We start from the raw sequence: 14,564 nt of genomic DNA, 5'->3' as shown, positions 1-14,564 counted from the left end.
GCCATTAGCTAGGACCATGTCCCTACTCAGATGCAAGGGGAGCCGGAGAATGTGGCCCTCGCTGCCTCCGTGCTTGCCAGCAGCAGTTCTACACGAGGGGGAACGTGGGTCCCGGTAGCCAGTTAGGTGACCTGCCGTAGTTCATCCCTATAGCCAGGGATAATGACTGTTACTCTTTCTTCTACACACGTTTGCTTCAAATCAAGGGAAAAAACCCAGAGTCTCTTCCTGTCCTTACATCCAGTCCAAAGTCCACCATCTCCCTCGGGTCCCGCTGTGGGCTCTCTGCAGCCTCATGACCTGTGTACTGAAGTTCAAGTTAACAGCCCCCTGCTCCACCTCCCCTCCCCGCCTGTCCGAGCACAAATCCACTACACCGCAGTGAAGCGGGGGCAGGAGGGTGGCAGTTAAGGTTCCCGTTAGAACAATGGTGAAGTGGAAAGTGCATCCGGATAACTGTCAGCGACAGCAGTGGAATCCTGCCGTGGCGGGCACTGTGAGGACACCCTGGCCATGTTCATGTTCACTTGATTGAAGAACTCCTTTGTCCTTGATTCTCCTTGACCCTTTGGGCTACCTACAGTGAGAGCATCTTCCTTGACCTATCATCATCCAGGCTACGTCATGTCAGGGACGATGACCACTTTCTGCTGGTGCCATTGGGGAACCTGGAAGCCATTTTACAGGACATACTTAGGGCTACGTTTGGGGTTCATTTGCCAGTACAGTTCTTTTGAAACAGTGGCTTTAGAAACACTAGCAATAATAGATCTGTGATTTATAGGAATAATTCGTATCTGTGAACCTCTGTTTGTTGCATGTGCCAGTGTTTATAACTTTATCAGTCAGAGACTGTCCAGAAAAACGAGACAATTCCAGGTCTTTCCAATGGAGAAAATTTAACACAGGAATTAGCTACACAGGTGATAGAACAGAGCAGGCAAACAAATGATGGTGAATAAACTCAGACACTAATGAAATCAGAAAACTGCTGTACCCGCTAGGGATAGAAGGGCAATAGGAGGAAGTGATATTACCAGATATTCCCCGAGCTCTTAGCTCTGATAAAAAGGGTATGTGAGCTCTTTGAGGGACTGAGCCATTTATATTTTTTTCATCTTTGTGTGTCTCCACATCATGAGCACTTGAATGTTTGTTTATTTGAACAGAGATAAGTAGCAAATCCTTCCACTGACTTCATTTAGAATTACCCATCAGAGAGCTGTAATGTGGCAGAAATTATGGCATTCAGTCCTGGGACGATCCTTCATTAGTGGTTCAGCTGCAGTTAGTTACTTTGGGACCTTGTTTAGTTAACCCATCATTGGCATTTAGAGAGTGAGAAATTGTCAGAAGTTTTAATTTAAATATTCTCTTCCTGTAAAAGACTTTTAGAGTTTGGAACAAAACCAACTTTTGTATAAACATAGAAAAGAGAATTACAAAGAAATAAAGTCTCATGTCAGAATACTTTGGAAGGAAGAGAGAGAGAGAGAGAGAGAGAAGGAAGGGGAGGAGGGGGAGGGTTGGGGAGGGGAGGGGAGGGGAAAGCTTTCTGGAATGTCTAGGGCAAGTAACAGGGATAGCTCCAGAGGATATCTAGCTCTTATTCTTGGATCCTTCTTAGGACTCATCTTCTAAATTGATAATGATATCCCTTTGTCCACTGGTTTGAGCCAAAAAGTTTCAACTTTCACTTGCTGTTATTTAAGAAGGAATCTGTAAAGTATTACGGATATTTTAGCAGTCAAAAAAAGAACTTATTCTAGAATATGATCTTGATTTTTCAAAACATCACAATTGCCATTTAATCTGTTCTTGGATGTGCCTTTATATGTTCAAGGGTACAAATATGCTGGATTCAATTTAGCTGTGGCTTTTAGAACAGGCTTAAGAAAAGTCTCAAAATAGTACGTACATTTAACAACTTGGAAGTTGAGAATAGTTTGAGAAGCTTTTTGGACTGTGTTGCCTTTTCCTAGAGAGAAAAAGAGCCTCGCTGGAAGGTTTCTCAGTGAATATTCCACTTATACATAAAAATGAAGATTTTTCTTTTTTTTTTTTTTAGCAGAGCATGTCAAATTCAACTTTCAGGTTGTACTGCAGCACCATAGAACCATACCTGAGCATGTTAGAATTCTTCCATTTACACAGAAATTTCAGGCTTACTTACTTTTCGCTTTGGTTTAAAGTAGGAATTATTTAAAATACAGTGCACTGCATGTCATGTCATTATTGTTTTCTTTCAGAAGTTAGTGTTCCCATTTTAAAATACCCCTGAAGGCTTGGGTTTGGGTTGTGTCTAAATAGTGTCATGACTGACTGAAAGGGGAAAAGGCATTGTTTAATCTGTTTGGCACCTAACATCTGAAGAGGAGGCTTTCTTTCTTCGGGTGGCTCTGTGGACCTCTGGTGTTGTGAAATAATCACGTGGTTTGGCAGTTTTACCAAAAATAATTACTTTGTTTCAGTCATTATAACATCATCTTTATAGTTTTGAAAACATGTACTCAGGGGGGGGGGAAATTCCTCTTTGATATTGACCTAGAGCAGAAAATGTGCTATGCGCAGTCTCTTCTACCTTAATTGAGTTGACTTTCTTTAATACTGTTTCACAGTGAAAATATTAAAACACGAGGAGTATTTTTGCTGCTTAAAATAATTGGCTTTTCTTTTTTAAGCATGCTATCTGTAATTTCAAAGCGTATTTCTTTCTGAACTACTTTGCCCTGAGGAATTTAGAGTGTTCTTGAAATTATAGGTGTCTATTAAGTATTTTTCAACTGTCAATTCAACTGTTGTCATTGTGCTATTCATTCATTATGAAGTGATACAGGAAGAAAACTTGTGTTTTGTTTTGCTTTTAATCCTCACCTGAGGATATGTTTTTATTGATTGTTAGAGAGAGATGAAGGGGGCAGAGAGAGAGAGAGAGAGAGAGAGAGAGAAAGAGAGAGAGAGAGAGAAACATCAGTATGAGAGAGAGAAACATCAATTGACCAGCTCCAGTATGCACCCAACCTGGGATGGAACCCACAAACTAGTAATGTGCCCTGACCAGGATTTGAACCAGCAACCTTTTGGTGCAGGGGATGACATTCCAACCATTTGAGCCACCTGGCCAGGACAAGAAGAAAACTTATGTGATAATATGAAAACACATATTTGTCCAAAAGATAAATGAGTCTGTGTTGAACCTATCTGCTATGGTGGGAGTGAAATGGTGTATTAGGCAGGTCTGGGCATGGCACCTGCTTTTCAAACAGGAAAACCTACAGAAAAGATTTCAGTTCCAACTCTTAGACACTTTGTATTATACACTTAAATGTTTTCTTTTTTGTCTCCTACAGGTGATATTGTACCCAACTTCCAATAGCTCCAAGTCAGCAGAGTTGCACCAAATGATAGTTCCAAAAAATAGCCAGGATTCTGACTTAAAAATCAAATTGGCAGTGCGAATGGATAAACCGCCACATATGAAACATAGTGGGTGAGTGTATGCTTGATTTTTTTTCTGTTGAATTATTGGATTTCATTTCAGTGTATCACTTTTGAAAATTTACTGAGAGAGCCATGATATCAGGCTTTTACATGGATTCCTACCCCCACCCCCAAATGACATACGTAGGTTAACTTAATTTTTTAAACCTGTGGACACCTTCAGAGCCAAGTATATATGGTTATTTAGTCAATATAACTGTTTGCATTGCTAAGATAATATTGGCACTTGATTGCATTGGTATTACACACCACTTATATTGATAAAGAACAGTGATATATGGAGATAATGTCTAAGTAATACGTCTCAAGATACAATACTAGTTGAGACAAGCTTCACATTTACGTCCCCAGGAATAAACTTACATGGAATATACTAAACCTAAAATGTGGTTCAGGTATAACTCAGGAGGCTGTATACATTTTGATAGGTGAGATCCAATATGGGATTGAAAAACTCAATTAATCCATGGAGGAAACAGAAGTGCGGGGGCTGCCTCCTGGGGTTGCCATGGGGCAGAGTCATCTCGGCCAGGGCTCGTGTCCCCTTGCTGCTGGTGAGGTAACAGGGTTGAACTCATGAGTACAAGAAAACGGATTTTCAAAAAACCCAGATCTTTTTCAGGTTAACACTTCAGGACTCAGTACAACCAAATCCCAACATAGGGGTGTTAGCCATTAGGAAGGAATGTGACCATTTTTCTTAAATGGGTGGGCAGTGTATGTAGAGTCAGAACTAATCTCATGGAGGGCAACAGTAACCTGGGTAGCTCACATTATGGCCTCTTCAGGGTAGTAATGCAAAGTAAAGACTGCGACTCAGCTCATAATGCAGTTGGAATTCCTGGGATTTAGTATTTAGAATTTTCTCACTCACCCATCTGCCTGCTCACCAGTGATGGATGCAGCAGTGTGTCTGGAGCACTTACTCTGTTGAAACCAGAACAGACCTCAGTACGGTACCAGGCGAGGCCTAAGAGAAGTGGCTCATCAGGGATTCAGGCTCGTCTACAGATAATTCCAACACTGAGTCATAAGTGCTGTTAGGGAGGACTGAGAACTGGGAGACATGCATGTGGTTCCAGCTGCAGTTAGTCCTGAAAGTCTCCTAAGACAGCTGACCTTTGAGATGAACTCTGATGTATTTAATTCAGCAGGTGGGCAGTGGGGAGGAAAAGCATTCCAGTCACATGACAGAGCATGTATATGGGCAGGAGTTGCGGGTGATAATGTCACATGACAGCATGTATATGGGCAGGGGTTGCAGATGATAATGTCACATGACAGAGCATGTACGTGGGAAGGAGTTGCGGATGATACTGACAAGTTCGGTGCAACTTTGAGATTAGGGAGTTTGAGTACTTCTCTAAAGTGATGTAGCATATATAAGAATATTATAATTTTCTTAATATTCTTAATTATAGTTTATAATGGTCATTCACAAATTATTTAATACCAGTGTTGGGCATAATGATAATGATCAACCAAATTGAAAGCTTCCAGCATTGCTGTAATAGGGTTTATCCCTGTGAGCAGGGACAGTATAGTGCTTCACCACCAGTTCAGGTCTCTCAGTGCCTGGGTGGTAAGTTTTAAACATTTGTAATATCACCTTTATGTACAGTTGTATATGAGCAAACATAATTTGACCTACATATAAATGTATTCCTATTTTTCTGAGGTGCTTCATAAATAGATTTCACTGAACTTCATTACATTTAAGAAGAGAAACTTAACTATAATCTTTTTTCCCAAGTGCTCTATCACATGCCAAAGCAATAATTGAATAGGAGCACATAGTAGATTAATAGCACTGTGCTTTCAGACTGAATTGTAGTCTGTCAATAATTCATCTTATAATGAATAATTAACAGATGAATAATGAATAATTGAAAAAGAGACAACCCAAGTTAAAATTAATATATCTTTAAAATACGGCAAACTCTTTCAGATAGAGTTATCAAGTAGATTAAATAGGAGGGTTATGGGCCTTTATCTTCAGAGTGTTTTCAGAAGTAGCCTTTGAAATCCTTTTGGGCTTAAGTCATGAAACCTATTTTCTGTTTTAATATGGCAGGCACATGTATATCTTTCTCATGAGAACGGTTTTAACACTTATTCTGTGTTTCACTCATTTGTCACATGTGGCCCCTGTATTGTCCCTAATAAATGTTTTTATCAGTGTTATCTATATTTTTATACGTGTTCCCAGTAGAGGCTGAGCTGCTCAGACCTGTCTGAGCCCCAGTGCCTCCATAGCGTGCGATCAAGGACAGATGTGAATAGTGATGGTGAACATGAAAGCAGTGTGCTCTGTAGAGTTTTCAGGGAAAAGTAGAGGGATAGAAGTAAGCTAAAACTGAAAGGGTGCTAAGCATAATTTATACAGAATAGAGTATAAATTTAATGTGAAAAATGCCTAAGATAAGTGAAATAAGTGGTGTTTGGCTCTCAACTGTTTACATTTTAACATGACCTGTTTTTGAAGCAGAAAAAAATATATATCTGGTTTAAATCTCATGTTTCTAATAACTAATCAGTCCATGACTATGTACATTATAGTTTATAAAAATAGAATTAACTACATGCAAATGAAAATAAATATTTAATTTGGATAAGATAAGCATAATTATGATTTCATTATTTTAAAATCTAATTAGACATTACCACAAGACATATTTGGTAAAATACATTTTAAGAAGCGTTCATTTATTCTTTTGGAGTATGTTATATAAAGTAATTATATAAACTAACTCATATAAATCTGTTAAATGAATTACCAGCTAGATTTTGAATGGTCAAATAATTCATATCCAGCTTTTGAATTAATTTGCCTGCTTTCTTAGGTAGTTGGAAGACAGCCATGTTCTTGAACAAATGGGCTATCCTTTAGCATAGCCTAGTGGCTAAGTAACAGTATTAACTTAAATCTCAGAAATACTATTCCCGTTTTTATTAAATAACATTTTCCGATTTCAAATGATATTTTCTAAACCAAAAGAAAGGTAAAATACAATGGAACTAATAAAACAAATGACTGTTAGGACAATTAAATCTGCATTTGAAAAGGAGGAAGAAAATTAAATTGGCCATCACAAATATGTGGAGGCATTTTGACTAGGATCGATCAGAAATCTGCAAGCAACTGGTTATCTTATAGTTAAAAATGGAATGAAAATTTCATGACTATATAACTATAGAATAGTTATGCAGTTAAGAATTGGTAAGATAAAATTGTAGTTTTATCACTGTCATATAAATCTCCTTTCTATGTAGATTCATAAACATGTTAAATTAATAGAAGTATTGAAATACTTTGAAATTGTCATATATGAAGTCTCCATTTAGTTTACATCACAAGGGTATAAAAGGCACTGGGCCCACCTCTTGCTGTAGGGGAGGGACAGCAGTTCAGCTCCCAGCAGGGAGGACTGGCCAGCACCAAGCAGGCTGCATTTCTGTATCCTGCTCTCCCAGAGAACGGGCCAGCCAGGCACTTCCGCCGGGCTGTCATGCCCATGGAAACTTGTAGTCACATACTTAAAATTCAGACAGGGCGTTTGCTCATAAAGTGAAATCACTGCACTCTAATAAAGTTGCAGTGTTTTATTTCTGATTTAAGCTTTGTGATCTTCAACTCATTTAAGGGACAATCTGATGACCGAGGGAAGGAAGATCTTATTTTTTTCAGGATGGCACTTGCCTGGAGGGTCCAGGCCTTACAGAAAGGACAAGTCTGCTTTTTTTCCCCAGGAAAAATGGATTCCTCATTTAAAATCAACCTTTTAAAATGACTTCCCCACACATTCTTCTCTGAAATAACCATGTGTTGGCATCGGTCCTTCACCTGAACCTATATTTAGCTATGTTTTCATTCCCAATTTGAATTTCCCTCATTTTGGCTTATCCTGACTTCATAGAAACCCCACTTTTTGTTGCCTTGTCAAAACTTCTGACAAAGTGTCGGCTAGGTTCTTCATACAGAATTGATTTTTTTTTCCTCCAAATACAGCTTCTCTTCAGAAGAGAAGTCCGTCTGTGGTACTTGATAATCAACATTGATATAGTCATTGTAGAATGATAAAAAGAGGAAGTCAAAAGCCAACTTTCTTTTTCCAAGTACCTTCATATTTAGGTCATTTTCTGTATGCTAACTTAAGTCATTAAGAACTCTGTTTTTCATTTTAATTTACTAGTGATTAATAAATTATGTGATAATGATAGAAACATTTTCAGACTTTACTCCTTTGCAGAACTTCTCTGATTGTTCCCGTAATAAATAAGCCCTTAATGTTAACTTCAAATGTGGCTTTCCATTCAGCAACCTTTTACTCTCAAGATTTTCCCCAGGGGAGTAACATCTTAATTACTTTCTTCTTTCTTTTCATGCCTCAAATAACTGCTTTCTTTTGGATTTAGACCTCCTTAAATGCCACATCTGAACATCTTAAACAAAGGCACTTTAGAGCAAAAAATTAAAGAGGTAATATGAGTTCCTTTTTTCTTTATTTTCTTTCAGAAACCACAGGCCATATCATAGCTTATCTTAATTAAGTTGGGGTACTTATTAAAAAATTATGGTGAAAACTATTCAGGAACATTGTACAATTTTATAATGACTTTATGTATACAATTATAGAATAGTTTCATTTTCTTAATCCATGCCTTACTATAAAATTTTTGTAGTATGTGCTGACACAGTGATACTTTTTATTTCAGAAACCACAGGCCATATCATAGCTTATCTTAATTAAGTTGGGGTACTTATTAAAAAATTATGGTGAAAACTATTCAGGAACATTGTACAATTTTATAATGACTTTATGTATACAATTATAGAATAGTTTCATTTTCTTAATCCATGCCTTACTATAAAATTTTTGTAGTATGTACTGACACAGTGATACTTTTTATTCTTTTGCACACATCCAGAAGTTTTAAAATATTAACCCTGAGTTAACAAGCACAAATCTTTGGCTTGTTGAATGCTCGAGCACTTTGGGAGGTCACAAAAAATTTGGACATTATTTAAAGATATTGATTCTTCCTTCGTTCCTCTGATACATGGAGCTGAATTGTGGCCTGTGTTTTGGTCTTAGCCAAAAGGAGCCAGGTGAAGAGATGTTGTGAGAGTTTAAGAAGTGAAACGTGAACATGGTGCATATGGGTAGGCTAAATAGCCATGTCAGATGGCGATTAAAGAAAAATGGGATTTATTTAAGGAAAGGGGATAGGAGATGGGATATCCAAATGGAAGGGCTGCACAGCACTGAGCCAAGGGGACTTTGGGTGGATGATGGCAACACCCTGGAGCTGGAGTTTCATCTGTATATGGAATCACTGGCCTGAAACTCTTGTCAGCAGAGGGTCCGGGGCTGCGCTGGTGGGCTTGGAATGCAGGTGGGCAATCATGTGCCTTCAGGACAGTTCCTATTCTCTATATCAGTGGTTCTCAACCTTCCTAATGCCATGACCTTTTAATATAGTTCCTCATGTTGTGGTGACCCCCAACCATAAAATTACTTTCGTTGCTACTTCATAACTGTAATTTTGCTACTGTTATGAATCGTAATGTAAATATCTGATATGCAGGATGTATTTTCATTGTTACAAATTGAATATAATTAAAGCATAGTGATTAATCACAAAAGCAATATGTAATTATATATGTGTTTTCCAATGGTCTTAGGCGACCCCTGTGAAAGGGTCATTCGACCCCCAAAAGGGTCGCGACCCACAGGTTGAGAACCACTGCTCTATATGGTCTGACTCCTGAGATCCAGAGAATTTTTCCTGATCTTTTGTTCTCCTGTGGCGAAAAGCTTAGAAATGGCCATTAAGGATTGTATTGCGACGGTGCAGATGGTGCAGTAATAGTTATGTTGAATAAGCACTAGTTTAAGAGCCAAGACACTTGTATTTAGGTCTCAGTTTTTTTCACTACATTGGTAAGTCACTGCATCTTTCTTGGCCTCAATTTCATCAGTTGCTAAAGGAGACATTAGACTAGAAAAATGTGAATGGCTCCTAAGCCCCCTGGGAATTCATGACTTAGCAAATTATTTCCTCCCTTAGCCCTCTATGAGCGCGCGCGCGCACACACACTCACACACACACACACACACGCACACACATCCTTCCACGGCATTTCCTACAGATAGAGATGTACAGAGTTTTGGGAGAAGTGGGGGCAACATGGAGAAAGATGACATGATTTATTCAGATTTCTCCAGGCAAGAAAAGGAAGTATGAAGACTGACTGAAACAATAAGCTTTATGTAACATTAATTTCAAAAATACACATAGAATTGTTTATACTCTGATAGTATTAAAAAATGGATATAAAAATTCAGAAAGAAATAGGTATACTAAATATGTTACATAGAATAATGCAACTACAGATAAAATTTTCTAGTTTCCAGATTTTCTGTGATGTAGTTGTAGTCCTTTTATGATGAAAGAATGCAGTTATCACACTAAAATGTGAAGAAGCAAATAGGTTTTTTAAAATAAAAAATAGTTACTTTTTTTAACCCCAAATCTGATTATTAGGGAAATTCATTTGAGAGGATTCCTTAAGGTGAGCCTTGAAGAAAGACTCTGTCACCCAGCTTATAAAGGAGCAGCACGGTTTAGGAACTTGATCTCTGGGGCCAGACTTCCTGCCTTCAAATCCTGGCTTTCTCACAATAATATGCAATATGTTTTAGCCATTGATAAAACCTTAAAAAAGTTACACACCTTTGAGTTGAGACACTAGTAAAAGAAGGAAAAAATAAACGTTTATGCTATGAAACAGAGTAAAAACCACTTTAATAACAACAGAGCACCCATCCCCTAATGTCTGATCCCTCTCTCTCCTTCTCAAGCATCCGCGAGACTGGGAGACCTGGGGTGTAGCCAGCTCTGCAGGCAGGTTGCTGCTCTGGGTCTGTAGCCACGTGCCTCCTTCGTTTCTTCATCTTTCCTAGGTTTCTCTCAGCTCTGAAGTCTATTTCTTTTTATTCTTCATTTTAAACCTAAAATTAAATCTCTCAAGGAAAGTAAGGTGGACATGGTCATATTCTTGGGCAGGATGAAAAATAATAAATTATTTCCAAGCCACCTCATTCTCTTTAAGGACATCTTCATAACCAGGAAGTAAGATACAATGTGGTTAAGAATATAGGCTTTGGAGTAAGACGGACCTGGGTTCAAATTCTAGCCCTGTCGTTTTTATGCAATATGGGTCAAGCTACCTAACTCCTCATACATAGCCTCACTTTTCTCAGCCATAAAGTTAGGTTGCCCTGAGCATGAAATTAGATATACTCATAAAGCATGTAGCTCAGTGCTGTTACATAGTAAGTGCTCAATTAACTAGTGACAGTTATTAAAATAAACATAGTTCCATGAACTATAATAAAACCTGGTTTTAACCATGTCTTTGATTTTATTCAGAAGAAAATGCTCAGAGTTAGATGGGGAAATAGAAGTGTACAAGTCCTCAGTAATTCCTGGAGAGTATGAGAGTTATATCCCTCATTAGGGCCTTCTGCTTAATTGCTGGTTTTATTTACATTTTTATTTCACAGCTATTATGAATGTAGGTGTTGGCAGTGGTATTTTGTTTCACTTTGTGTGCCTGTGTATGCTTTCCTGCTAGCTTTCTTTTGTCTTCCCTATGTCCAAAGTTAGAAAAATAGAAATATTACATAAGAGTTCTCTACTGTGCCTGAAGAGCTGACTTGACTGATTTCTGTGGTAAAATAAGTTCACATTCTATAAAAGGAGGATATTTCATAGCCAGTGAAATGAATAAGATAGACCTTCTCCCTTGATTTCAGCCCAACGCAGTATAATACGTTAAAAATGGCAAATGCTGCTTGGCCGGTGTGGCTCAGTGGTTGAGTGTAAACCCATGAACCAGGAGGTCATGGTTCAATTCCCAGTGAGGGCACATGCCCTCATTGCGGGTTCAGTCCCCAGTAGGGGGCATGCAGGAGGCAGCCGATCAAATGCTTTCAAAGCATATTTTAAATAACTAGTAGTGTCTTTGGTATGTTTAGGGCAATTGCTAGTTTTACTTTTAATTTTCTTACCTGCGTCATTAGACAAATAGTACTTGACCCTACGTAGCTCTAAACAGTCTATCAGGTTTTGCTAGTATTGAAATTTGTTCACTTTTTGGTAAATTGTTGGTCTTAATAATTTTTACATCCCAAATACATTAGTTTTAATTTCATCTTAGCTATTTTTTTGCTAATTGTAGCTTATACATGTTTAATTTAAGGTAGGATTGGTAAGCTTACTTAATACTAACTAGCCCAAAGACAGTTATTTTGTTGTTACCATAGCACCCAAGACATTGTGTAATTGAATAATTAGCCTAATTATATATGCTAATATTTCATGAAAATAATCAGTGGGAGAGGTTGGTGTGGTTGCGATGAGGGTTATGAAGCTGCTGCATGGACGTCCCCAGCCGGTTCCAAGGACAGGACCTTGGCAATTGCCGACACTGTTAGGGAGTGCCCTTCCCCACACCCACTCCCTCCCTCTGTCGGGTCCTGATCAGATGTCATCCTACAGAGAGGCCCACCCTGACCACGCTCCATAGATTCATGCCTCTCTCCTTACTGCCGGTGTTCTTTTTAACCTGCTTCATTCTTTCTAACTCTTATGAGTAGCTGATATTTTATTGATCGGCTATTGTTTATTGACTGTTCCACCAACTAAAATTGTGTCTCCATTTAGGTGACTTGCTGGTGACCAAGTCTCCAACCAAATCTAACTTCAATAGGATAGGGACCTTGTCTTTTCACTGCTCTTTTTAAACCCACTTTTTAGAAAATTGCCTACCACTTAGTGCAGTGGTTCTCAACCTTGGCTGCACCTTAGAATCACTTGGGAATCTTTTTAAAATCCTGATTCCTGGGCCTTATTGCCCCCAAATGAATGACAGTGTTTCATTATTCTAAAATGTTCTATATTGCTAGAAATCTAAAGACAATATTGTGGAAAAAATGTATCCTTGTCTAAACACTTTAAATTTAAAGTCATTATTTTCTATAGAGAGACTTGCTTTTTTAATGACTTTTTGCCTAAATATGGTAAATTTCTAATATTATCTATTATGTCAACATTTATATTTAAACCATTCTTGTAATAGGTGACTGACTGGTAGGAGGAGGTTTTAGCAACTTTTCCTGTGGGTAAAAGTATATCTCGGGGTTTGTTTATAAGGATGATGTATTACTAGTGTGTAACCAATACTTATTAAAGGCAAAAAACAAAACTAGATTGAGCTTTGTACATACTATTTTTGTGGAATCAAAAGTAATTTATTTTCTTCTATGGTGATGGCTGATTTGTAATAGTCCTATGTATTTCCAAATTTGTTCTGTCAGTTCTAGTTAGTGAACACTTTTCCTCCATTTAGACAGGCACAAAACACTTCATGAAAATATTCTTCCTAACAACTGACAAAGCAGAACGAAGAGAAAATTTTTTCTTTTTTATTGAATTTATCGAGGTGACACTGGTTAACAAAATTTCAGGTGCATAATTCTACAACACATCCGTCATCTGTACACTGTATTGTGTGTTCAGCACCCCAAGTCAAGTCTCCATCCATCACCATTTATCACCCCATACCCTCCTCTACCTCCCTTCCTTGCCTCCCCCCAGCCATCACCACACTGTTATCCATGTCCATGAGTTCTTTCTCTCTTTATTTTCTTTTTGGTTCAATCCTCCTCACCACCTAGTGCCTCTGCCCCCCCACCCCGCCCCCACAGCTGTCAGCCTGCTGTCTATCTATGAGTCTGTCTCTACTTTGCTTGTTAGTTCATTTTATTTATTCAATTCCACATATGAGTGAAATCACCTGGTACTTATCTAATTTAAAAGGAACCAGCGCCTTGCTCAGAGAGATCGGTCAAGTTGTGGGCCTGTAAATGAGAGAGAAGTTGGAGTAAGCAAAGGATGGCTGACTGCTCTAGGATTTGTAAAGATTTCAGAGGGTCAGAGCATGGCTGTGGGTCAAAATGAGGAAGAAATGTAGGAGGCTGAGGAATACATAAATTAGAAAAGAGCATGAAGCATAGCAATAGAGAAGGGCAGCAGGAGCAGAAGAACTTGATCAACACATGTGGCAGCAAGCTCACCTCATTTGGAAGCCCTGACAAAAGGAGGCGTAAGGTAGCATAGAGGGATCTGACCGGTCCACAAGGAAAAAAGGGTGTTAGTGCAAAGTAGTGACGGGTAGCATAGTGTCTGAAAATACAGAAACTATTAGCTTTCTCCAGAACTAGTCCCAGTGTCTAACAATGCATTTAATTCTGGCATTCTTCTCATAAATGATAACGTACTGTCACAAGGACTATTTCCTGATCATAGCTAGAGTTTAGCAGAATGGGGCATAAGTAACAGAATATAATAGACAGACACAGTTCCATATCCAGATTATATTTGAAATGAGTGGAAATCATTGTAAGTTCATGGGGACAGTAGCAAATGAATTTTAGCTGGATGAATGTGTGTCCTGATTATGAAAAAAGAACCATAATCACAATTTTCACTAATTTTAATTAATTCCAGTGTTGATGACATGAACAGAGAGAGGAAAGGGTTTTTAAAGTATTAAAATTTCTAATCATTTATTCTGAAATTCTTTTTTAAAAAATATTTTATTGATTTTTTTTACAGAGAGGAAGGGAGAGGACTAGAGAGCTAGAAACATCGATCAGCTGCCTCATGCACAACCCCTACTGGGGATGTGCCCACAACCAAGGTACATGCCCTTGACCGGAATCGAACCCGGGACCCTTCAGTCTGCAGGCCGATGCTTGATCCACTGAGCCAAACTTTTCAGGGCACATATAATGTTTTGATGAACATCATAGTGGTGAACTCTTTGAGGATATGATTAACGGTATTCTTAGGAGTGAAATTTCTGGATCAAAAGATATGCGCTTGGGGAAAGATTTTAGATAAATCTTGCTAAAATACCCTTCAGAAAGCTTAAATCACTTTAAACCTCTAATCCCTGTTTCTAAGGAAGGACCTCCCCACACCGCACCCAC

The 14,564-nt window shown here is 38.4% G+C and overlaps 1 protein-coding gene across 10 annotated transcripts in view; it reads left to right on the top strand.

The window, feature by feature from the left end:
- The window catches only part of CADPS2 (Ca2+ dependent secretion activator 2), a 313,909-nt gene that overhangs the window by 88,893 nt on the left and 210,452 nt on the right, over positions 1-14,564 (top strand). For all 10 annotated transcript variants that reach the window (XM_006771421.2, XM_015568920.1, XM_015568918.1 and 7 more), the window contains exon 6: positions 3,351-3,490. In XM_006771421.2, coding sequence (XP_006771484.1) covers positions 3,351-3,490 — 140 coding nt within the window. The remainder of the gene's footprint in view (positions 1-3,350; positions 3,491-14,564) is intronic.

The sequence above is a fragment of the Myotis davidii genome, unplaced genomic scaffold (genome assembly GCF_000327345.1).
Source record: "Myotis davidii unplaced genomic scaffold, ASM32734v1 scaffold865, whole genome shotgun sequence".
Lineage (NCBI taxonomy): Eukaryota > Metazoa > Chordata > Mammalia > Chiroptera > Vespertilionidae > Myotis > Myotis davidii.
This window is presented reverse-complemented; position numbering and strand designations above follow the sequence as displayed.